The 24,602-nt window shown below is 38.2% G+C and overlaps 3 protein-coding genes across 4 annotated transcripts; 1 reads left to right on the top strand and 2 right to left on the bottom strand.

Moving 5' to 3' along the window:
* Window positions 1-9,208: 9,208 nt before the first annotated feature.
* Window positions 9,209-12,470, bottom strand: LOC101307049 (stachyose synthase-like). Its single transcript, XM_004288493.1, has 4 exons — window positions 10,995-12,470; window positions 10,734-10,911; window positions 10,266-10,633; window positions 9,209-10,137 (listed from the first exon to the last, which is right to left on the bottom strand). The coding sequence occupies exons 1-4, from the start codon at window positions 12,468-12,470 to the stop codon at window positions 9,562-9,564; spliced, it is 2,598 nt and encodes an 865-aa protein (XP_004288541.1). The 3' UTR covers window positions 9,209-9,561.
* Window positions 12,471-14,697: 2,227 nt separating this feature from the next.
* On the bottom strand, window positions 14,698-19,203 carry LOC101306565 (NADH dehydrogenase [ubiquinone] 1 alpha subcomplex assembly factor 3-like). 2 transcript variants are annotated; one of them, XM_004288492.1, is made up of 4 exons: window positions 18,895-19,203; window positions 18,764-18,798; window positions 17,368-17,468; window positions 14,698-15,226 (listed from the first exon to the last, which is right to left on the bottom strand). In XM_004288492.1, the coding sequence occupies exons 1-4, from the start codon at window positions 19,197-19,199 to the stop codon at window positions 15,134-15,136; spliced, it is 534 nt and encodes a 177-aa protein (XP_004288540.1). In that variant the 5' UTR covers window positions 19,200-19,203; the 3' UTR covers window positions 14,698-15,133. The 2 variants fall into 2 exon arrangements, with proteins under 2 accessions (XP_004288540.1, XP_004288539.1); XM_004288491.1 differs by lacking the exon at window positions 14,698-15,226 and having other exon boundaries at window positions 16,955-17,468.
* A 1,703-nt stretch (window positions 19,204-20,906) lies between these two features.
* On the top strand, window positions 20,907-22,502 carry LOC101291287 (TMV resistance protein N-like). The gene is made up of 2 exons (XM_004289495.1): window positions 20,907-21,367; window positions 21,606-22,502. Exons 1-2 carry the CDS (start codon window positions 20,907-20,909, stop codon window positions 22,375-22,377), a joined length of 1,233 nt encoding a protein of 410 aa, XP_004289543.1. The 3' UTR covers window positions 22,378-22,502.
* The last annotated feature ends 2,100 nt before the right edge of the window (window positions 22,503-24,602 follow it).

Here is a 24,602-nt window from a genome sequence, read left to right as displayed (position 1 = left end):
GGCCTTCAGTCTGAGATTTGTTATAAGTGGTCCGTTAGTGATCTTGTTTGTATTATTCATACTGCTTGTAACATCTTCCGTATAAATGATATTTCATTTGATAAAAAAAAATTAAAAATTGAGCCAACAACACAAGCACCATAGCCAAGTCATTACCTGGAGAAACTAATTAAACAACCAAACATTTGGCAGCAATTCAGTCATCAATATTTTCAAAACGTCTCATATATGAACACATTTATTTTTCCAGAATAGCAATACACATCAAAGGCAACGATTTTTTAAAAAATATTTTTTATCATTCTTCAGCATTAGAATTCTCATATATAAACCGAAAAGCAAAATCACATAAAACCCATCTCTATGTTTCCATCCAATCTGTAAATGATTCAATTTTTTTTTTTAGTCTAAATTAGTTAAAATGTCATTTTGACTAGCCACTTTAGAAATGTGATGCATCAATGCTCTTTATTTTAGCTAGCATTACATCAACATTATTCTTCAAATAAAGATTAAGTAGTTTAAATATATTTATATATCACGTAAAATATCTTACAAGGAATGTATTAAATTATAGCTAGCCTCATCTGAGTCATCTTGCTAGCTAAATAGCTAGCTAGTGAGATAGCTAAAAGTCATAATAGCTAAACTTTAGCTAGTTTGCTGGAGCTCCTAAAATATAAAAAAAAAAGAAGCTAAATACGCTAATAGCTAAAAGCTAAAATAGAGAGTCTATTAAAGTTGCTCTTATGTCATTAGACCAAACAGTACAAGGCAAATGCCTCAGCTTTTATAAGTTAGTTTTTCTGTTAATATTTACTATTTTTGGCAAACTTTATTTTGATTTTTTCTTTTCTTGAAATATCGATGATATATTGAACTCAATCCAAAAAAGACTATTACATATCGTCCCTCTACAGATTATGGGTGGATAAAAAGTTTAGGCATAATTTTCTTTTTCTTGAAAAATATTGATGATATATTGATAATGGATCACAGTGATACATAGATTATGCACAATAATTGGACGGTTACACTGCTCCAATCCACTTATTTAAGAGGCTACTAACTAAGCATGAGAAGCAAGTAATAAGTGAAGTTATAAATAAGTAATATGAATATTCATATTTGCAAAAGAGTAGGTTCTGTTGGTACATAATTGGTACCACAGTTCTTCCAACATATTGGAATTGAGCGCCAACCGGTCATTCCCCAGAAAATACTTACCAGAACCAGAAAACTTATATCTAGAGATCCGAAGCTAGGGTCGGACCTGAGATTTCAAAACCTGAGGCGAGTTTTACAAATGGTGCCCTCTAAATTTTTCTTTTATGGTGCCAGACAGTATGTTGGTCAAATGATCTGACAGGAAAGCTTCACCTTGAGCAGAGGAGTTTGAGGAGACCGATAATAGGGAATAAAACTGGCATAATGGTTTAGAAGTTTGGGAGCGAAACCTAGTTTTTAGAGGTGGAGGGGGCCCATTAACTTAACAGTGAGGATAGGAAGAAAGTGAGCCCTTCTAGTGAAAACTCTTAAGTTGAGGACTTTTTGGTTTATGATTTAAAAGAGCCAATTTTCGATCACATTTTGACATCTCATCCGTTCAGTTTTGAGGTTTATATGAGTAAATTATTTATATAAATTTTCACCTAAATTGGTGTTTGTTAAGATAACAAGCTAGATCAAATTAATGGACGAACCAAATCTGTCAAATATGAACCGTTCAAGTTCATAATTGATAAATCACAAGTTTTTATCGTCGACTGCCATCACTGCTCATCATCATCGCCATCTCAAACTTCCCTCTCTCCCTTCTCTTCTCTCTTCTAAACCCAACCATTTCTCTCCTCCTATGTTTTTCATTTCAAAAAACCAAAACCCAAATAGTTATAGCTTTAAGCTTTAGTTTCCATGGCTAGCAAACTTTTCTAATCCCTCCTACTCAAGGCAGCTGTTGGATTTTGGTGCCCCCAAATTTTTGGGGTCTGAGGTGGCCGCCTCGTCGGCCTCACCTCAAGTCCGGGCCTGTCCGAAGCTATATATAAGTACGTACAGTAAATTACAGATGCAAGTAAATTAATTTCTAAATTAACTATTTAAAACAATGCCACCATATATAATAATACTTATCGATCACACAAATAATTAAAGGGACCAAGCAGCTAGCTGTGTTGAAAACTGTTGGTTTGAGATCGAGCATCAATGAACCTGATGAACTTAATTTGGAAACAAGCTTCTGTATTCATAGATCACAAGAAATTAAACAGGAAGAATAAATAAAAAATAAATTAAAAGAAGCAAAGAATACTATTCTTTAATTACAGAATCGAAATGAATGAGTGACTACTGATCATCAGAACCTGCCAACGCCTTAACCATCATCTGCATGAGCCTGACTCTACTTTGCAAACATAAAATGTAATCTGCTGTCTCTCTGAAAAGTCCGTCCAAACCCTCGACGGATTTGGAATCACTATTTGGAATCAGTCTCTTTAAAGTTCTCACCCTTCTTCGGATCCCATTGTTTTCCCTTTTTGCTCCAAACTGGAGGCTTCTCCGATTTCTCTTTTTCAGAATCCTCTTACCATCTGCGGCTCTCTTCTTGTTCTTCAAGACCACTCCACTTCTCTTGGTTGTCGTCGACGTCATCGCCCTCCTCTGTCTTGTTCCTTGAAGAACATTATTGTTCCACAACGCTCCATCTGTGTAGGACTTTTCCTCAGTTTCCTGGACCAGCAGACCCTTCAAATCAAGGGAAACAAAGAGAGGACGCTGATGAGGACCCATTGTAGAAGACTTGATTTCAAGCAAGAACAAACTATCGTTTTTTGCCTAGCTTGCTATTTCGAGTGCCAACTTTGGTTATGGATTGTGATAAAAACAATACCCTCTGTATCAGAAATGGAAGGATGAGGGGGGCTTATATATGGAGCGCTTGGCCGGGCATTAAGGATTAGGGTAGGATCTGCAGGACAATTTCACAGAAGGCCTCCAAGGGAATTGGGGAATAATTCAATGGGATGGTGCCAAGTGTACCCTAGTTACTTTGGGGCATGTTCTCCACATGGAACCACATGATTGTTCTTCCTACGCAGAATATCACCAAGCTAGCTAATTGAAGCTTACAAGCCTCATCATCTTACACCACCCATCATCCTATGAAGAACACCCTGTATTATTCTTCCTCCCACTTTCCAAATTCAATGGTCGACTTTAGATAATATGTGAATATTAGGGCCTCATTCCAGCTCAAATCAACAAGGCATCGATCCCACATTTTATAATTGAACTTCAAGCGAGCCTAGCTAGGTTTCATTCATGTATATATGGTGGTTAGGCCGGCCTTATTGTTTCAAGGCAGGAAACCTCTAATAAACTAAACTATAAGGAGGAGGCTAGGGATTACTAACTTGTCCATATATATATTTGAGGTTGAGAATTGAAGGGTGGACAGATTAGATCTTAATGTTGGGATAAGGTAGATTTGGTTCTGTCGACATTCATGAACCCCAATTTGCATCAAAGCGATGATTGATGTGTCTGTAAAGTCTTAAAAAAAATTAACAATTCCCAAACCATGTTTGTAACATGTCTGCGCATCATAGTACCCCCACGAAACTTAAGACTTGGACAACCTTGGAGACAAAGATGCATGCATCTAATTCTCTCAATTCTTTTCCTTTGATTCTTTTGGCCGGGCTTTCGATTGATCTGGATATATCGAACGAATATATCAATTAATTCCTTGAAATCTAAATATGTAATATATCTTCTTCTCTTTCAGCAGAAATATATGGTTTCTCCATGCACTAATAATAATGCAAAGTTGAAGACACAGATAATTACCAGTGCTGAACAAAACCTCACACGTACCTATTTCTTTTTCGAAATATATAATAAGCAATCCTTTGTTTAATCCGATTTGTGTTTATGTCCAAAACGATTTGTGTTTGTGTTTAATCAGAGCTAGGGCTAGGACTAGTTGTCATATAAGATGTATAATACAAATACAAAGTAAATACACGACAGATCAATCCGGTCGAGTGGTCGCTGTTCCGATTACGTAGGTACGTGGTTAATTACAGCAGTTTCCCCTGCAAATTCCAATTATTTGCGCAGTGTGTAACAGCGAGCAGCTTATTAAGCATATATGAGGCGGAGAACATGAAGCAGCACATGCATATATATGCTGCTGCTGCTGGTGGCTACCTTGAAGCATTTGTAATCATGATTACTCATGATATCTAGTTATCTGGCCAGCAACATTATATATATGTAAGATGGATTAATGTGGTTCTTAATCATGCAACGTGGAAAAACTTAGAACAGGTCTCATGCTTTCACAAACCATCGACGCTTGCTAGGCTACTTAATTAGTTAAATAATTATGAGGGTTTTGCTGGCTGACAATTGTATATTATAAGCTTAGGGACACAAAGGATAGGAATGTGTAGGCAGTGTCTTGGATGTTCTCGTCATACTTCCTTTGTGGCCTGTGCTTTACTCAATGTTATTTCACCTAAAACTAATGGTGATGAACTAATTAAGTTTACCAAACGTACCAACAAACGTTGTGACGGCTATGCACATGGATCATCCTATCCCAAATAGGTGATGCAATGCATTATTGGGTTGATCCTCCCTTTTCTTTAAAGCATGTTGTATGTTAATTTTATACACGTAAATAGTATATTATGTTTTAGGAAAAACTGTATATTTCATCAGAATGAGTGAGCTCCTTTTATAGGAGGAGATTACAGATAACAAGATTACATGAATTACATGAATCTCTCCTTATTCTGTGGTACATGTCACCACAAACCATAACAATACTGACTAAGTCAACAACTGACTAGATAAACATCTGACTGAGTAAATATCTACTTTATAGGAACAATAATATTCTAATTATCCTATAACATAGTAAACTATATATCAGTGACTAACGAAATTTCTATTTATAAATACATGCAATACCATGTCGAATACCGACCTGATCAACATACAATTAAAACAGGGCCAAGGGTTTCGCCCACAACCCTAGCAGTACGTAACAACCATCATTAGGGCAGGGGCACGCCAAGAATTTCGACCTAGATCCATACGAAATCAAGCGGCATATCAAAAATATTAGAGAAGCCCATGACACGTTGGAACCTCCAAGGCCCAAATTTCTTAACAAGCTGAAAGATCACGCTCATTAACGAACATAAAAAGGTAGCGATCACCACGAGTGACAACCTCCACAGGAACAAAGAGTCTCCACATCGACCTCACAACACTTTGAAAAGAATCAAAGGGTACATGCCGAGCCGTGTTTATCTTACCAACTAAGAAAAGCAGAAGGGTCAAAAAACATTTGTCTGGACAACACAAATCACCCAATAGAAAGCTTTGAAGCTAAGCTAGTAGTAACGACAGCGATAAAAGTAGAAGCAACACCAGCCTCCATATAGGATGTAGCGCACAACTCTCTTTCTTCCCCCCAAAACCCTTATTACCCTAGAAAATTAAGAGAGGGGATGAGAGAGTTGCAAGATTATTTATATCGTTGTTATTGTTAAGTTGAGAAGAATATCATGAGCTCTTGTTCGAAAATCCCAGCACAAAATATTTAAACGGCCTAGGTGGCCATTCGAGCATCTTAAGCATAGCCTCGAAAGTTTGCATGAAAACCTTTCTGTTTAATGTCAAGCCCTTTTGCGAATAATGAATATAGGTTTTGTCATTCACAACCAGATCCTTGAGTGAAGACAGCAACTCCATTGTGTTCTTGCCCTTTTGCGTTTTGTCGATCGAAACGGTGCCGTCTTTTCGCAAGTTTGGGTTCAGATCAAAGCCAAAAGAATGGTAAAAGAGTGAGGGAACATCTTGGGTTTCCTGGGGCAGTTTGAGGTAATTGCTGGGAAAGAATATGTCAAAGAAAAATAAACCTTGGTGATAAGGAGCACTTTCCCTACCAACTATCATAACACTCATAAGATCAGTCCTCTGGTCATAAACCCTAACAAAAATTGAACCAGCAAGTCCTTTAGGTTCCGGTGGTAGTCTGGCACGGATAAATTCCCAGCCACTTTCAATACGACGTGGTCTTCCGATCTGCTGCGAACGAAGTGATGATCATAGGGGTAATGACCAAGTATGTCAAAATTCTTGAACTTTTGGAACTTCCTCTCAACCTCATCATGTATTTCTTCTATCTCTCCGTACAACTTTGGTTCTGGTTCTGTGAAATTGTCGTCTGATATCATCGTTGAATTCGTTTTGGTGTATCTTACTAGAGCTCGATCTGTCAATTAAATACTGGTTATGCGTTTAGGGTTTCCAACTTCTCTAAACTGTTGGTTGAGAATGAAATCCTAAAGGGCCTAAATCAGGCCCGGCCCGAGCATAGGCCCAGCTGGAACAGGCCTAGAGCCCCAACATCTCATGGGCCCTTTAAAAAAACGCCCTGTTATATATGGGAAAAAAGAGAGAGTAGTAAATAACCAATTGTTAGCATTAATTCTAGGGAAAATACCTATTTAGTACTAATTGTAACCCTTCATTGTCCATTCTAATGACAATCTTTTTAATGAGCCCGTTTGAATGAAATTAAATTTTTTTTTGTGCCCAAATGGCCAAATTTTTACTAAAGTCTTAACAAACTATATTATTTTAAAATTATTTTGCCCCCACCTCTTCAACATGAAAAAACTTGGCCGGAACCTCGGACTCCGATCATCGGAATTTCCCCGACCGTGGGACTCCGGTCACCGGAATTTTCCCCAGTAACTAGTTATTGACCCCCCAATAACAGTTATTAACCCCTAATAACCAGTTACTAATACCCAGTAACATCCAGTAACCAGTTCACAGTTATCGTCCGTCGTTTGGCGTTTGGCGTACTGAAGTCAACGCCAAACGCCGTCAACGCCAAAGCGCCGTACTGGAGATCGGAGAGGCAGATCTCTGTCTTCTGGAATCGAAACGTGACGAGGCAAAGGGCCGGTGTTTGGCGTTGACGTGGCTCTCGTCCGTGAAGAGGAGACGATTGGCTTCGCCGCGGACGGTGGTGTTCGGCGAAGCCTTAGAAATGAGATTTGAGAGGGTCAGAGAGAAAGAGAGAGAGAGCAGATCGGGAGGAGAGGAGAAAGAGAAAGAGATAAGATTTGTGTGGGTTTAATTCTATAAAGGGTAATAATGTCTTTTGTATAAGAATCAATTGAATGGGTTAAGGGATTATAATTTCGTTGAAATGGGCTTTAGCTTTCTAATCTTTGGGTATTTGGGCATTTTTTCATTATTCTATTGTAGTAATTAACATTTGTGGCTTTAATTCTCTTTAGCCTAAGCACGAAACTTCTTCTTTTTCTTCATTTTCAGGCTCAATCCCAAATTTTCGGCTATAAAATCTCAAACCCAGAAAGTATTTACATAAATTATATCATCAATTTATCATTGTTGATCATCTTCACCATGTGTGCAATTATTATCTTATTTCTTTTTTCTTCTTCCAATGATGAAACATTTTTCTTGAGTTTAAATTTCGTTGAGTGAGTTGTGTTTGAAAATTATTTTCAATTATTTAGGTTTTTGGGTTTTTTTTTCAATTTTCTTTTTCATTATTTTATTTATGGTTTGATTGAGTTTCTCTACTCCTCTTTAGTCTGATCATCATTTGTTTACCACTAGACTAATTATACTATATGTCGTTTGAGCACTAAATTTTTTTCTTTTTAATAAAAATGAATCTATTGAAAGATAGGGAGCCCCATTTTTGTATGTCGCCTAGTCGGCCTAGAGCCCTGGAAAACTCACGGCTGGCCTTAGCCTAAATCACTACATCCCCATTCCCCTAAGGAACTGAACTACTATTGGTAGTATAATGAACTCAAATAACTAAAAAATATGTAGCATTTATATTACAGAAATAAATTAAGGATTAATTACAAAAGTCTTCAACAAAAGATAAATAACGAAAGAAACCTATAAATTTTGGGGAATTTTCATACCCAAGTATTAAATGTTTGCATTTTCATTAAACTTTTGCATTTGTTGGCAATCCATGCAAAATATTGATGGTCAAAGAAAACGATCAGCTAGCTACACTTCAAACTCGAAACTTTCAAATCCCGAATTGGTCTTGTTAGTTAGTTAGTTGGTTAGGACGACAATTGTGGCCATCGTTGTCGGTGGGATTAGGTTAGTGACCGACGAAATTAAAATAAAGAAAACAGAGAGATATTTTTGGAGGGATAACAGAGAGAGATATTTTTGAGGGAATGGATAACCCTATTCTATTCCAACTCAAACAAAATTGCTCAACGCGTCTTGAATCCAAAGCATGCAGATAAGTCATCAACTCATCACTCACTAGTTTCTAGCCTTTATTTGCCTATTTGGATCAACCCATCGACACCCTCTTTTGTTTTGTTCTCTTTTGTTTTGATATCACTTGAACTCTTGAAGCACACGTACGTTCATTCTCAAATTTCGTTTTCAACAGCATACAAGTTTAACGAGTGTACGCTGAAGTTGGTCTTCATAATTAATCAATTGCGAAATAAAGAAAGAAATAAAATAAAGGCTAAACGCATGGTATGTCCGGTCAATCATGTCTTTTCACAACTTAAAATACATGAACGCATGGTATACAAATGCAGATCAACCGATTCTAGTGAAGATAGATCAGCTAGCTTATCAATACGAAATTAGTTATTATTACATAATCAAAATTAGACTTATATAATGTGTCGGACATATCACTTTAGAAAAGTATCGCTTTAATCAATGCAAAAATGTTAAAGATAATAGAGGTTGGGAAAAATGAAACTATCAAGAGTAGTATGACAGCTTGTGCATGTTGTAGACCACAGTTTGATAACATACCATATCATCGGATAATATAATTTCTGGGGTGGTAGATTGGAATCCCCAATTTCGTTGACGTATTGAATTGGCGAAAATTATACCGCGCACCAGTCCATCTCCGCCGTCCATTTTGAAAAAGTCAAAAGTCCGCGTCAAATGGACGGCGGAGATGGACGGGTGCGCTGAATACGCTCTCATTAATTAGTGGTTATATAACTATATATTTTTGTTGTAACTTATAAGAGGTTAGAGTGCCGGACTGTTTCTAAGTCGATTGCGAGTACAATGACTTGAGAGTAACAAGACTTGATACGAAATAACGATTCCAAAATTCTTGAAGTGTAAGATGTTTCTTATAACAAAAATATTTTATTAGGAGCTATAGAAACGTACAGGTCATGTTATTGAGCAAATTAAACTTACAGCGCTAGGTATAATTAAAACCAGACAGTTCGTGGAACCAACACATCTAAATAGCAAATGCTTTCTGTGGAATTGATGAATATACAGAGTCGGTATATAAAGTGAGGACTTGAATTTACAATACAAATGCAATCTTATACAACCTTATAAAAGTGCCTAATTTTCTTGTAAAGGAAGGAAAAAGAGTCTGAATCGATCATTTTCTATACCTATAGAGGTCTTTCTTCCACTGAAACCTTATTTTTCCCTCGACTATTGATTATTAATATTTAAGATTTGAAATCAAAATGCAAACAGCACATCAGAAATGCCAGCAGCTTGTTCAATCCAAGGGACACTCAAGTTCAATTTGCCATCAGCAGACCACTCAAAAGCTACCTCCGCACCATTCAAACAACATTTCTTTGGTGACTCACTTGAGTAGGCCAGGAAATGGCCTCCACCTTTAACTTTGATCATGGCACTAGACTCGACCGCAGTAGTTTTGTACTCCAACTCTTGGAGTGTGCCTCCACAGTTGAACATATTTGTAAGTCCGATTGGCGCGAAGTTGATGCTCCGGCCTAGCTTTCTAACCGGCACAAAGCTCAAAAGCTCAAACGAAGATGGTTGGATGACGATTTGAATGGCATCAGACTTAGGGGTCATTAGGCGGAGCTCCTTAGCCTCGGTGAGATAGACAACATACTCTTCAGCCTCTCCCAAATGTGCTGCTTCAGTCTTTTGGTCCCATTCGATCTCAGAAACATGTAACGAACAAGAGATTGGCTTGTAGCATTCTGAGTGGCCTTTGATCCTCTGCTCTTTGGGGTCCCAACCAGCCCCTTGACAATTGAAAGCTCCAAGCACACCACCATACTGTAATGAGTAACATGATCGAGTGAGATTCACAGTACCTCCACTTCTTGGGGTCAATTGTACTACTCTTTTGTTTAAAAAAAAGAAAAAGAAAAGGTAAACATGTAGAGATGCAGATAGGGAAATACCTTGTTGAAGTTCCAAATTTTAAGGACAGTCTTATCATCAAATAAAGGGTTTTTAAAGAGGCAGTCCCTGGTTGGGAGGGCAAAATGCTGGCACTTGGGAATGGTACCATCAGGGAAAACAAGCTTCTTAATGAGATCGAAATCATGCCCTGAAACTGAGTCACTCACATAAACCGGACCACCACAGATTGCTCTAGAGCCTGCATGAAATTTAGCACATATATGGTCTGATTGAAACATATCCCAATCAGGCTGTATCATCTGACCCATCCACATGCTGTTGTAGGCGCAGTGGATCATATGAACTCCTTGTAACCAGTAGACTCCCATTGGATCTCCATTCGGATCCTGAAACCAAAAATCGTCACCTGCAACACAAAACAAAATATATAAGGACTCATGAAGAACCTCTCGTAGTTTTCTAAAGAATCTATACGTTGTTGCAACAGAAGATTAATTTTTCCTTACCGACTCTTCCAATAGATATTTGCTTTGTGCCAAGAAAGAAGAAGTCGTTGCATTGCTGCATGCTAGCAATAAGTCCGGTCCCATTGAAGTTCTTCTGAAGAGAATGAGTCAGCCCCTTGTAATAAGCTTTTGCAAGCTCCACACGGCCTCCATATTCCTCTGATACATATTCAAGCGTCTGCACAGAAAGTTCATATAATTTGAACAATTGAATATCACAATAGTAGTAGGTTATAAAATGGTGATGAGCATAGGACTTACATGAATAACATCCACTTTGACTCCAGTGATACCGACTTCAGAAAGATATGAGTGCAAGGAGTCGTAGAAACTATCAGCTTGATCAGGATGAACAAGCCCAATTCCGCCCTCAACAATTTTCACCACAGCGAGATCAGTCATCGTCCCATCTAGTCCAGGAGAGACTTTGCAAGGAATGATCTTCGAACTGAGATGAGTTGAACCTGGTCTAACACCACCCCAGGCACCACAAAGAGCATGCCATACGTATATATCATCTAAACCTTTAAACTTGGTTCTCAAGTCACCCGTGAAAGCCTTCATTCCATAGTTTTTGTCACTGCAAGAGCAGCTTCCACAGCTTTCATTACTAGCACTGCTTTCTCCTCCACCAATGATCTCATTCAACTCTGTCTTCAGCTTCTGAATTTTTGTTTCAAACAAAGACAAGTCGGTGATTCCAGATTGAAGGGCCTTGTCGCGGTCCTTCTCAGCATGCTCTATTTCAATTGCCTTGGCAATCAACAGTTTTGGCTTGTTGGGATCAAAGGAAGGGGCATCAGGACCCAACATCGTCCCACCTTTGTAGTTCCTGAACTTCTTGCACTCCTCAAACCTGTAAAGCCTAGCAGTCATTTGAGTCCCACCAAGAACTAAATTTTTTGTGTCCTCCTTGAGGTCCTCATCATCCATATTGATGCTCTGCCAACCATCATCAATGATGAGGAACCGCGGTGACACACCGCCTTCAAAAAATTCTTTCACACCATGCCAGACACCAACAGGTTCTACAGCTAAGTAGAATGCATCCCAAGTGCACCAACCAAATTTGTTAACTAGATTTGGCACTGTCTTCTCTTCCAAGAGCCTAAAAGTATTGAGATGGACTCTGAGAGCACTGTAAGCTTCCTTCATCAAGTTGTAAGGATTATCAGAAACATGAACATAAGCAACGGCACCGAAATGTGATGCTTTCACTGCACTAGAGCCACTCTCAGCGCAGATCATGACATGGTCATCACTGCCAGGATGCAGAGCAGACCTGAAACTGCCTTCAATGATGGGTATGATTATAACATATGACTTGATCTCTGGGACGTCTAAGAGAACCCATTGGGTTTCCATCTGCAAGTTTGAACCAGAGTTTCCCACCCACATAGTAGACCACCATGTCTTGAACCTAAAGATGCTAAGGAAATCTCTGTTAATGAGTTTCCCCAAAGAGTTGAGTTGCCTATCCGAGGGACCCTCCTTGTTGAATCCAAGGAAAGCACCCTTGCAGGACGAGGCACGAACCCGTTGGAGCAGAGGAAGTGGAGCATCAGAAGATTGGTAAGCAGGGTGGAAGTGGCTGAAAGTTACATTGCTTGGAACTTCAGAGAGCAATGGAACACCTTTGACACTGAGCTTTCCATTAGAGAGGTCAAAGTATTTTCCAGAACTCTGGGACTGCAACGCATTGAAAACTGGACTGATAGGATCATTAGGAGGTGCCATGAGGAGGAAAACAAAGAAACAAAGAAGAGTATATAGCTAGGCTAAGATGAAGAATTGCAGAACAAGGAAAGCAAGTAATGAATAAGAGTCGAAGAAGTGGTTTATGAAAATATGGGGAGGCTGTGCAAGAATATATAGACAGAAATCAGAGAGAGGGAAATGGTTGAGTAGGAAAGTCGAATAGAATATAGAATCAACGACGAGTGTCCAGAAAACAGAGTTGGTTGGATCAAGGGTTGGCCATTTTAGCTGTAAAGAGCGTGTGCATTAATCCTAAAACACACCACCGACCCCATGGACAGCGACTCAAAGCTACAGTTAAATACCAGAAAGTTGAAACATTCATGACTTGAATATATAAAACGAATTCAAAGTTGGAAAGGTCCAGGACTTCCATTAAAAGAATGCATGAGAGATCGTAGTTTCTGGGACATTTGAGAGGCAGAGTACGTAAGACAACAACTGGAAGTGTTTGTGTCTTTTAAGAAGATCTTAGAGTCGGTTCCCCGTTGAAATAAATTTGGACGAAAATTGTATTTGAATGTTGGATGAATATTCTGAACCAATAGAGCAACAAGCTCGAAACTAGAAGTAAGCTATCAGCATAGGACGCAACTGACTGAGCTGTTACGTGGGGACTGGTGTGAGCATTTTATCCAAACTAAAGTTTGAGTCATCCCAATGTAGTTTGTAACCTGTATCAGAAACTTCCAAGAAATATACTGCTCCTAACTATAACTAACATTCACAATCAACTAACAGAAAGACAGAAGTGTATCTATCTTCAAAGAACTGGATTCTTGTACTATTTTTACTTTTAAGGAATCTGAAAATGTAATCCTGCAATATTCTGTTTCCTATATTCTTCCAATATAGGTCCTTAACGTTGCCATCAATTGGTTCTAAAACTTCTGTCGACCATCTAAGCATCGATTCAGTATCTGAATCAAGTCACAAGCTGCAACAAGTTTGGAACTCTAAAATAACTTTGTATGCAACAGTCCCATTCAACTCTCACTTTGCTGCTATTGTCCCACATTCGAATATCCAAGTTCACAAAACCTTCCGAACTAGTTTATTCACACACACAACAAAAAAAAAAAAAGGAAACAAAACTTTGCAAACAAGGTACTCAATCAAATGAAAGAGCATGCTACTTGGAGACATCGATCTTATTTCAAGGATCTTCTCGTATGGGGATTGGATGGTTCTAGTTAGACCTCCAAATTTGACATCTCGACCTCTCCTACTTATTAGACCTCCAAATCGCTTTTTTAAATACTTAGAAGAGAAAAATTCAGCAACAGTCCTTAAATTATTGTGTCAAGGCCAACGTGATACCCGAACTCTAAAAAGTATCAATGTGATACCCAAACACTGATTTTGACATCAGTGAGATACCTCCATCTAATTTTCATTACTGAGCTTGTTAATTTGCTGACGTGACTGCCACATGGGTCCCAAAACAAAGGGTAGAAATGAATTTTTAACCAAAAATCTCCGTCACATAAATTGGAAGGAAGTACCTCGTCGATGTCAAAATAAGTGTGTGGGTATCATATTGATACTTTTTAGAATTCGGGTATCATGTTAGCCTCTCACGATAGTTTAAGGACCATTACTGAATTTTTCTCTACTTAGAAAGCTAGGTACACTTCTAAGTTTGCCTACAATTTGGAGTAGTTTCAGTGATATAACCACAAAGTGATTCTCGGAGGGGGCAGATCAAGTAGACAATTATAAAAAGATTAGTTAATCCCGATTATATTTTCTTTTTCTTTTCTGCAGTATGGATGGTTCTAGAGAAGATTTTGGTTCTCAAATAAACAATAAGGAGTTGATTTTGGATTTTAATTAGAAGTACACCAACTAAATCTAATTGTTTACATCCGCAATAAAATTCTCAAGATAATAATGGATTAATGGAAGCCCATAACTTTTTGCAGAAGGAAATGTATAAATCACATAGAGTTTTATCAGTATGTTTTGAATCTCTAAGAACCTGCATATACTGTGCAACTGATTAAAGACAAGTTAATTACGTATTCGATAGCGAACAGAACAGAAAACAAAAGTGCAATTGCTACTAGATTGATACAGGTAATCATGTTGGCATTAATTAGTTTTAAACCTTTTTATAAAAGCACATGAACATGGAAAATTCTTGCAAGTCATAAGCTGTAACAAAATAAGAGGTTTGGTACTGTAAAATGACTTTGTATTCAACAGTCCCCCATTCCACCCGGGAATTAGACTGATCTTTACCCACATATATATTTATTAGTTAACAAAACCTCGTCAACATGTTGTCAAAATGAAGGAGCATGTTACTTGCGTGGTATAAACGTATTTCAAGGATCTGCTCATATGGGATTCGGCTTGGTCTAATTTGGAAAGTTGTGAGGAAAAGAAAATACAAGCAGTAATATTATTATGTACCACATGGTCTCTATCAAAAACATGTAATCAATTAGAATGCACTAATTCAACAAGCATACACCAATGACAGACCACCTTACACAGTAAAAATTGGTCTGCCATGCCTCTGAAGTCCCTAGTTACATGATGAACAAGATTATTTTACTTGAGCTTGAATGTACCTAGTGATCATGGAGATTCATTGTTACAGACTGAAAGCAAGCATCTTGAGGCCAGTCAATGCATCATGAAGAAACTCCACATCCGTAAGGTAAAAGCGCAGCAGCCACAATCCTACCTTCCTCATTCAGTATGTTGTAAGTTGATATGGCATTTCTCTGAAACAAAAATAGGAGAATGTTATGAAATCAGTGGTAGAAACCAAGGAAGTTTTCCACATCAATTACAACCGGACCACCAATTGCCATACAAGTTTTTTTGGTGCTCCAGTAATTAAACGTCAAGAAGTACAGGCGCAAATGACGGAAACAGGAGAAGGAGTGCAGGTAATAATATACCAGTAAAACTAAAACAGGTCAGGAATTTGAGGCTGCATTCAAGTTGCATAAAACATCAGACTATCCAGTGTGTAACTCTTGTATCTTAATTATTCACCCAAACAAGATATTCAATTATTTCCATAATTGCTAGTTGCCTAAACCAATAGAGGCAAAGCAAATTACACCCACAGAACTAGTTCATAAGTTCCTATCAGTGACATTTGGCATGTCCCGTGCTTAATGCACTACTGTCCTACAAAAGTCAACTTGAAACCACTAAAAGCAAAGGTTTATAAACCATGTCAAAATGGTAATTAGGTTGGATAACTAACCAAACACATCAAGGTTCAAACCACCCCCACCCACAACGCCTATCACCTTTGATAGGAGGTGAGATGCTACTAATCCTTGTGAATTTGCCTCTTAACATTACCAATATGGAGCTGAGAACTTCAATTTGACTTGAGTAGGTGAGCATAGTAGTCCTTTCTCTACCCAATAAGCCAAGTAAAAAGTAAAAATCATCCACGACTTGCATGAAGCTTAGTCCTCAGAAGAGAGAGACACAATCAGTAGAACTAAATGAATAGTAAGAACTTAATACACATAGTAATTATCATCCAGAGTCTGGACTCGAAAACCTAGATTTACATTATGGACCTGAAGAACCTACACAAGTCGACAGGAAAACCTAGCTTTAGAATTTCTTCGAAATTAGTTGGAATATTGACAATTGTAAAACTATACTCCTGTCATTGTGACTAGGATTTTTTAATCCATGTAATGCACAAGTAAAACCACCACCAGAGTTTCAGAAACATTGTTCTAATACTAGTGTAGCAGTTTTTCTTGGTACAACAATGATTAAGATTTTTCTTTATAAAAGGTCTTTATTTTTTTAATTTTTTTTTGGAACTTTACTATTGAACCCTATTAACTTTACTCCTATTTTTGTTTTTATATGATACAACTTTAATTAAAAACAGCAGGAGAAACAATACAATAGGAGGAACAAGAACAATCATAGAGACTAAACCAGGTCAACATTCCAAACAAAAGAGATCACATGAAAAGAACAACCCCAAAACTTAGCAGATCCAAAACCAAACTTTAATCCACCTCTACATCCTTTCTTCCCTGAAAATCTTCCTATTCCTCTCCATCCACACCCCCCAAAGGATTCCCAACACAAGAACCTACTTAGCACCACAACCTCTTTTTTCCACCTAAGAGATTTCACTCAATAAGGCACAAAACTTTTTTTAATATACTTGGGACTCTCTAAATAATATTTTCCACAAGGAGGAAACAGATGATGAGTAGCAGGTAATCTGAACCAGAATCCCATTTAAACATCATGCACTACTGGGCAGAGAGAAACCAAGAAGGCTGTCTCCTGTGATTGATATCAGAAGTATACATCCCTCAGTGAGCTATACACTAAACTAAGACCTGTAACTTAAGAGGTGCTTTGGCCATCCAAACATCTCTCAGCTATACGCAACTAGGGAAAGAATTTATTGATGCGAAACATGCTCGAAGAGTAATCTGTTGGAAAATCAAGGTTTTTTAAGTTGATATTGGACCTAGAGATGGAATTATACTTAAAGAGCCAAATTTATTGTGCTTTTGATCTCAGGATTCTTTCTTATTTGGAATTAATATTAAAGATCATATGATGAATAACTGAGCCTTCACTTTCCTATTGCTTCCTGGTTCCTATAATATACTAGGACACGAATGTTGGGTAGCTATAGTCAAACCTGGAAGAATACTTCATGAAACAAGTGGAGTGGCAGAAAATATAATGAGAAGGGTTTATGAATCCTAATAGTTGCAACATCAAATTATGTTTACATATATATGTTGGTTAGGATCTTCATCAGATAAAAAAAAAAGACATTAAGTGACCACACAAACCATGAACAACAACAATAAATCAAGTCAATAAAGAAATTAGAAGCAAGGGTGAAGCATACCGAATCAACGGCTTCTAACTTCATTCCAGTAGACCGAACAAAGAGTCGCACTTCAGGATCCACAGGCTCAATGTATCTCCCACAGCCAAGAATCAAAATCTCTGAAATTTTAGTAAGATATTAAGATGTCAACGGAAAGATAAAAAGCAACTGGCCTGGGAATAATTTCCCTAGGTTCATCATCCACACCAACCACATTTCAAGAAACAAAACAATTAAAAGCATTCCCTCCTCTTATCCCCAAATTCAACTTGTCCTTCTATGAAGAAGACTTTTCTTACATTTGCCTACCAATGCAAAAAGTTCAACTAAATCCAGTACTGAATCAAATAATTGCCAGAAAAGAGACTGAAACAAATGGACATTCATAATTAAAATCAACGAGGGAGAATACAATGAGAGATGGTAAGATCTTAATCTTAAAATGATTGTTCTTACATCTTACTTTCTGAATCCCTTACATCTTCTCATATTAATATCCAAGATTCAGCACTAGCACCAACTATGTTTCTAAGGGCAAGAAAAGTGAGGCAACCTACCCTTCTGTTCGTTCAACATGACAACATCTGAATCCTCTTTCTATGAAACAGACTCTTCTATACATTTTTTCTACAAATACAAAAAGTCAAACTAAAAGTCTAAAACTGCCATTGAACCAGATAATTGGATGAAAAAGGACTTGATCAGTTTGACACCATTCTGAGAATCAAAAGAGGAAGGAAACAATCAACAGAGAACAGAATCCGAAAGATGTTGAGGAGGGGGAGGGAGGGATTAGCATTATCCCTCTACGATTCAACATGTTTGCATTTCCAAAATTCTTTACTTCTTAATTGTTTGTCATTTTAGTGACCTAGTTTTCATCACCAGCACCAACTATATTTCTAACAGCAGAAAGTTTGAGGAATCCTATCCTCGTCTCTCACTTAAATCAGAATCCTTATTCTACAAGACATGCTAATCTCCAACCAACAAAGTGAGTTAAACCAAAACCACCACTACTTAGATTAGGGACACAAGGAAACGAACATCCATTGTAAGAATCAAAAGAGGGAGAAATGATCCTACAGACAATAGGATTTAGAATACTTTAACAAATGTTCATAGCATACTATCTCAAAACGCGTTAACTTTTTACAAGCACCAAGTATGAGGGCTAAAAGTCTTAAACATTATAAAAATAAAAATAAAAATTAAGATGCACCATCATAATCCACAATTTCTTTGAACTTGGCCTGTCTACTTAGAACTGAAATAAAGTGGAAATAACAATAATCAATCGATAACAGTCATAACACAATACTACTTTGTATACCGATAAAACTTTAAATTGTTAGTTTGTAAATGAGGGAAAAAGGCACATGTGAAATGAAAGCAGTGAAACCCTGAAATTTACCTGGTATAGGCCGCATAAGTTGGAACATTGACAAGCTGCAACACACCACCACCAAAAAGTAGCACAATTCAGAACAAAACTGGCATTCTACAACAAAAATGACAAAGGGAGAGAGTGAATGAAAGAAAGACCTATCAGGAGTGATGTCAGAGAACTTTTTGGGAGCCCAAGACATGAGCATGTTGCCGATACAAAGCAAGCTTCCCTCGTAGTCGACCCCATTCACCTTGAAACCCGTGTCAGTGTATCCTTGAAATCGGAGCTGGTCATCCGGAACGTTGTCGATTAAATTGATCTGATCGTACAGAGAGAATGCGCGTCTCAACGACGGAAGCGATTGCTGGGCTCGGGTCTTCGGGTGGGATTCATTCCGGAGGCTCCGAATTAGGTTCGGTAATGCCCCCGCCACCGCACCACTTCCTCCTCTCAGCCCCATTTCCTCCCTCTCTTCTCTCGTGCCAGACGAGGTTTATATATCAGTTTAGTGTGAAAAGACGGAAATGCCACTGCACTTTGAAAGACTTAAATACCCTTAACTTCCAAAAGCCACCACCATTCCTCCTCCACCACCACCGTCGTCAGCAGAACGGCCGGAAGGTTTTTATTTTATTTTTTGGGCTTGCAGTGATGCTTCATTTGCTTACTACTAGAAGTCTAGAACTATGAAATTGTTATAACTTGGTGCTGAATTTAATTTGCATATGAATTTAATCCCTTTTATCTTATTCTTCTGGATATTCATACTTCAATCAAGCTGTTGTATTCATGATCAAGTCGTTTCCAATTATTGTTGCAGTGAGTGATCTACTTAGTTTCCCTTGATATATATGCTAGTTTTAGTAACAGAAATGGATTGACATCATGCAGACTAGTAATTTAGACCCCTGAAACTGATTAGGTTCGTGGACAGTGATCACAATGTGTCAGAATTCATTGTTTGGGTCATGGTGTAGTTATTCATTGAGAGATGAATGGTTGATATATTTATAGTTCTGTAAGAGGAGGAGGACCTTGATTTGGACGATTTATTTATGATTCAGAATCAATAATGGAGCGGTTCAAATGCCCCAGAAAGAGTTCTGGATCTTGTCATTTTTAACTTTAGAAGGATGTGGACTTGAGATTGGACAAGGATATAGCTGAAATTGTCATGAAGTGTGTCATGTCACAACTGGATCCTTCAGAACCTGACTGCTTTTGTGTTTCTTCGTCAGAGGGATGGAATGTAGGTCTTCTTAGTCCCTTTCGGCTGCAGTGTATTTTCCTTATTGTTGTAGGCATTAATATGCTGCGCATTGTTGGTCACAAGGTCTCTATGCATATATTTATATGTCAACAAAGGAAACATGCCTGCCAGATCCCACGATTTGGAGTAGACCTGTCTGTCTGCATCAATTTGTCCCTATGAATAACCATGTGTATTGACTTTGATCATTATGTCTCTATCCATTTGCATATCATACTCAATATTCTGTACTGTTTGATTTCAAACTGCAAAATATATCCATTGATTGCATTTTTCTAAGAGGGTGTATCTTAACGGCTGCTTCTTCCTCCTCTTCTTACCCGTTATCATGTTGAGCTTCAGAGGGGAAGATACACACTAGGAGTCTAGTACAGTTGAAAAAAAAAAAATTTGAATAAGAAAGCTAAATAGAGCAAACTACACTGTGTCTGGTAAAGATCGCTTAGAAGGAAGACATACTCTTCGCCTTCAGAATTTTCGAGTGAATTATTCCAAGACTTGGATAGGAAATTGATTTTCCACATACGCGGCATAATATATTTTGTTATATACTTCAAATGATTGGATAATCCAAGTGGTTGTCAATTCATATATAATAAACCCCAATTGTATTTATTTGCTATATACATTTGTGTGAGTTGAAAAGGAAGAAGAAATTCATTAGCATTGACATTTCTCATTTCCATATAATTTCATGTATATTTTGAGGAACATAAATGTAGAGATCGTGAAACTTCCTCTCTAATTTCCCTTCTCCGTGTGGAATTTGTGACAAGACGTTAGTCAATTAGATTAAAGTTTCTCCCTTTCTATTAGGCTTAAGCTTGGGCTTTAAATTACAAACTACGAAACTAAAATTCTTCATCTAGTCATTGCATTTGTAAGAAGTTTTCATTTATGGCTGCTACCTCCTCTTACCGTTATCATGCTTTCTTGAGTTTTAGAGGGAAAGATACCCGCAAGGCCTTCACAGATCACCTCTACAGTGCTTTGCAGTGCGCTGGAATCCATACTTTTAGAGATGATGATGAGATCAAGAGAGGAGCCAATATAGCGAGAGAACTACAAAAGGCAATACATGAGTCACCAGTATCTATAATTGTCTTCTCCAAAGGCTACGCTTCCTCACAGTGGTGCCTGAACGAACTTGCAAGGATCATGGAACATCACAGAGTTGATAGACACCTCGTTTTGCCCATTTTCTATGATGTGAATCCATCGGAGGTGAGGACACAGAGTGGGAGCTTCGCCGAAGCATTTGCCAAACATGTAGTCGAGCAAAGTTTGGACAAGGTGGAGGAGTGGAGAAGAGCCCTTAGAGAAGTTGCAGAGTTGGGAGGGATGGTTTTAGGAGATCAGTAAGTATGTCATTCCAATTCAAAAGTACTAGTACTTTTCTCCAAAACTCTATTCTTTGTATAAGTCCACATGAAGTAGTCCTATATATTATCATCATGCAACCTTTCTAAAATTTTGTAGTGAATCAGGCATGTAGCACCTATATAAAGTTAAAAACAACTAGCATGAGTACAAGGATTGCCATTATTTGCAACCTCCGGTACATCTTATTAATTTTGACGTATCTCTGATTTTTAGGTACGAGTCCCAGTTCATCCATCATGTTGTTGACGAGATTGGAAGGATGCTGGATCACAACGCATTTAAGGTTCGTTCCAAAATTGTTGGAATGCATTATCGTGTGCGACACCTGAACATGTGGTTAAAAGATCGATCGAATGATGTCGATGTAGCTGTCGTCTATGGCAAGCGTGGAATTGGAAAAACCACGATGGTTCGAGTTGCTTATAACCTCAACTTCTATAGATTTCAAGGTAACAGCTTCCTTGAAGATGTCACAGCAACTTCAGAAGAACCCAATGGTATTCTTAACTTGCAAAGGAAACTTCTTTCTGATGTCCAAAGGAGTGGGGAGACAGAGCCTGTAGATGTCAGCAACACAGATGAAGGTAAAAGCAAGATTAAACATGCGGTATGTTGCAAGAGAGTTGTTATTGTTTTTGATGATGTAGACCACTCGGACCAGTTAAGTGCAATTATTGGAAAACGGGAATGGTGCTATCCGGGAAGTAAAATTGTCATTACAACTAGACACGAGGATTTGCTTAAAGATCAAGAGATTCCTCATGCCGTCTTTGAGGTTGAACCATTTGATGAGTATGAATCACTTGAGCTTTTTAGTTGGCGTGCCTTTGGACATGCCCATCCTTTCGAAGGATACCAGGAGCTTTCGAAACACCTGGTAAGATATTCTAATGGAATTCCATTAGTTCTTCATATCCTAGGAGCTTATTTGTCTCAGAAAAGTGTAGATGAATGGCAAAGTGCATTGGAGTCTTGGAAAAGCTAATAAATCCAATCATGATAGAACATAACGGTATTCCTTGATATTGTAGTAAAGGAGATCAAAACCACCATTCTAATTAGTGAAAAGTCCGTTCTGCGCATGCTATACACTAGTTAAGGAATCATTCCTTTCATTATTTGTTTATACTAGTTCCTCTGTAGTTTAAAGTTTGTATAGGGTAACAACTATTGTTTGGTTTCTCGTTCTTATTAATAAAATTTTGTTGCTTTTCTTACATGGAAGTATCATATCTAGAACGCAGTACAAGCCTCCAGTGCTCAGGTAAATATTGACAAAAAAAAAAAGTGCACTCAAGTGTTTGCCTCTCTCTGTACGTGTATGTGGAGAAGGGGTCTGGGAAATGGATCGTAGCTTGCTGATGAAATATTTGGATGCCTGTCCTCTAAACCAGTCAATGAAACACCTCCAGACGCATGGTTAATATCCACCAAAACGAGCACACAAATAACCAAGAACCTTACTGGACGCTAAACAAGTCCCCAAACCTGAAGTCCCAACCTTTGACCAAGAAAATCATAACAAATCTTAACAGGAGAAGAAAGACAATTGCCATGTTAACTCGAGACAAGAACCACGACGGATTTAAAGAGACCCCAATTTGCCGCCGGAAAACCCTAAATGCATAATCAACAAGGCGTTTGAACTTTGAGGAACCTAACTCTAGTAAAGAGAAATTTCTAGCTTCTAGCCACTTCAGATTTGACGAAATATCTGCCATCAGAACTGATGCTCTAGGTTACTTTTAAGAAACTGGGTGGTCAAACCTTTGCTTCCACTTTGTTGCCCAGACAAATGTGACGACCTTGTAGAGTCTGGGTATCCTAATTCCTAAGTGAAGCAAAACTATTACTATGGTAACATCTCAAAAATGGAGCCCTGGTCAGAAATTATAACGTTTCCCAAGCTTTCAACTAAATAACTACATCCCTTTGAAAAAAATATATATACCTACATCACTAACTTTTTATGAGTTTAAACATATAATCAAACACACAAATCATAGTCCAATTGTTTTACCATCGGAAAAAATATTCCGTCGGAATAGTTCAAATCCAAATCCACACCTAAGAAAATGTGAATGTAATAGTTCTTGTATTGATATATTTGACACTGTACAGCCGTTTCTATTATATAGAAACAAGAGGAACTAATCTAGCTCATCTAATCTAGCTCTATTCTAGGAAAGCAATAACGCTAATTACATCTGCATATTCATGATCCAACAATTACTCATATCAGATTGCTAGGATCACTACCATCAATAAAGAGAGTCAACTCCAACAATCAAGGAGAATCAAGACAGTAAACTAAATCAATAATCTGATTTTCTTTCAATACTCCCCCTCAAGTTGGAGTGTGAATGTCAATGACACCCAACTTGCTGAGATGTGTATGGAAAATAGGTCCTCGCAATGGCTTGGTGAACATATCTGCTATCTGATGTCCAGTTGGCACATATGCGGTTTTGACTTCTCCCCTTTGAATTCTTTCACGGACCATGTGGCAATCTAACTCGATATGTTTTGTTCTCTCATGGTAGACTGGGTTTGCTGCTATATGTAACGCCGCTTGATTGTCGCAAAATAGTCTTTGTCACATCCCGACCCTTATATTTTTACCTTATTTACTAGCCTGATTATAATAAAAATTTTACCGTCTCGATCATTGAGTAAATAGTTTAATTGGTCCCTAGAGGGGTTTCGGGGACGATTATGTGCGGAGGATTATTAGTATGAGGAAAATACGACGACGGTAAAAATGGTAAATTTTAGCTAGTAAAAGGTAATTTTTATTCGGGTATTATTTTTCGGGGTGTTTTATTTTTTGGAAGTGGGTTGATATAGGTTGGACCGGTGGAGGCCCAACCCATTTTTCTTTTTCCTCCTCCCTTTCTCTTTTTCCCTCTTTTCTTTTCCTCTCCCCGAGCCTCCCGCTGCCCAGTTTTCCGGCTGTCCTCCCGCCGCCGTCCGACCTCCGTTCGCCGCCGGACCGGTCCCGTTCGGTCGGTCTCCCTCCCAGCAACATTTCTAGACCGGTGAGAGGAGCCCTAGCTCCGCCGTGAGAGAGCGGTGCCACCCGAAAGCTCCGACTGCCGAATCGGTTTTCTCGCCGGAACTTCCTCCTCCGGCCACCAATCCGGGCAAGCTTGGTACGGTTTTGTAGCCCTCCTCCCGTGCAACAACCCCTCCAAACAGTTCCCTCCCTCT

Source organism: Fragaria vesca, linkage group LG1, assembly GCF_000184155.1.
Source record: "Fragaria vesca subsp. vesca linkage group LG1, FraVesHawaii_1.0, whole genome shotgun sequence".
NCBI lineage: Eukaryota > Viridiplantae > Streptophyta > Magnoliopsida > Rosales > Rosaceae > Fragaria > Fragaria vesca.
This window is presented reverse-complemented; position numbering and strand designations above follow the sequence as displayed.

Bases quoted from the DNA above. Each gene is read 5' to 3' on its own strand.
- LOC101307049 (XM_004288493.1), bottom strand. From the start codon at position 12,470: ATGGCACCTCCTAATGATCCTATCAGTCCAGTTTTCAATGCGTTGCAG. The intron at 10,912-10,994 runs GTAAGTCCTATG...CTTTCTGTGCAG, and splicing joins TCAAAGTGGATGTTATTCAT to ACGCTTGAATATGTATCAGA. The intron at 10,138-10,265 runs GTATTTCCCTAT...TACTCATTACAG, and splicing joins AAATTTGGAACTTCAACAAG to TATGGTGGTGTGCTTGGAGC.
- LOC101306565 (XM_004288491.1), bottom strand. From the start codon at position 19,199: ATGGGGCTGAGAGGAGGAAGTGGTGCGGTGGCGGGGGCATTACCGAAC. The intron at 18,799-18,894 runs GTCTTTCTTTCA...GGTGTGTTGCAG, and splicing joins TCTGACATCACTCCTGATAG to CTTGTCAATGTTCCAACTTA. The intron at 17,469-18,763 runs GTAAATTTCAGG...CTAAAATTTCAG, and splicing joins ACTTATGCGGCCTATACCAG to AGATTTTGATTCTTGGCTGT.
- LOC101291287 (XM_004289495.1), top strand. From the start codon at position 20,907: ATGGCTGCTACCTCCTCTTACCGTTATCATGCTTTCTTGAGTTTTAGA. The intron at 21,368-21,605 runs GTAAGTATGTCA...TCTGATTTTTAG, and splicing joins GGGATGGTTTTAGGAGATCA to GTACGAGTCCCAGTTCATCC.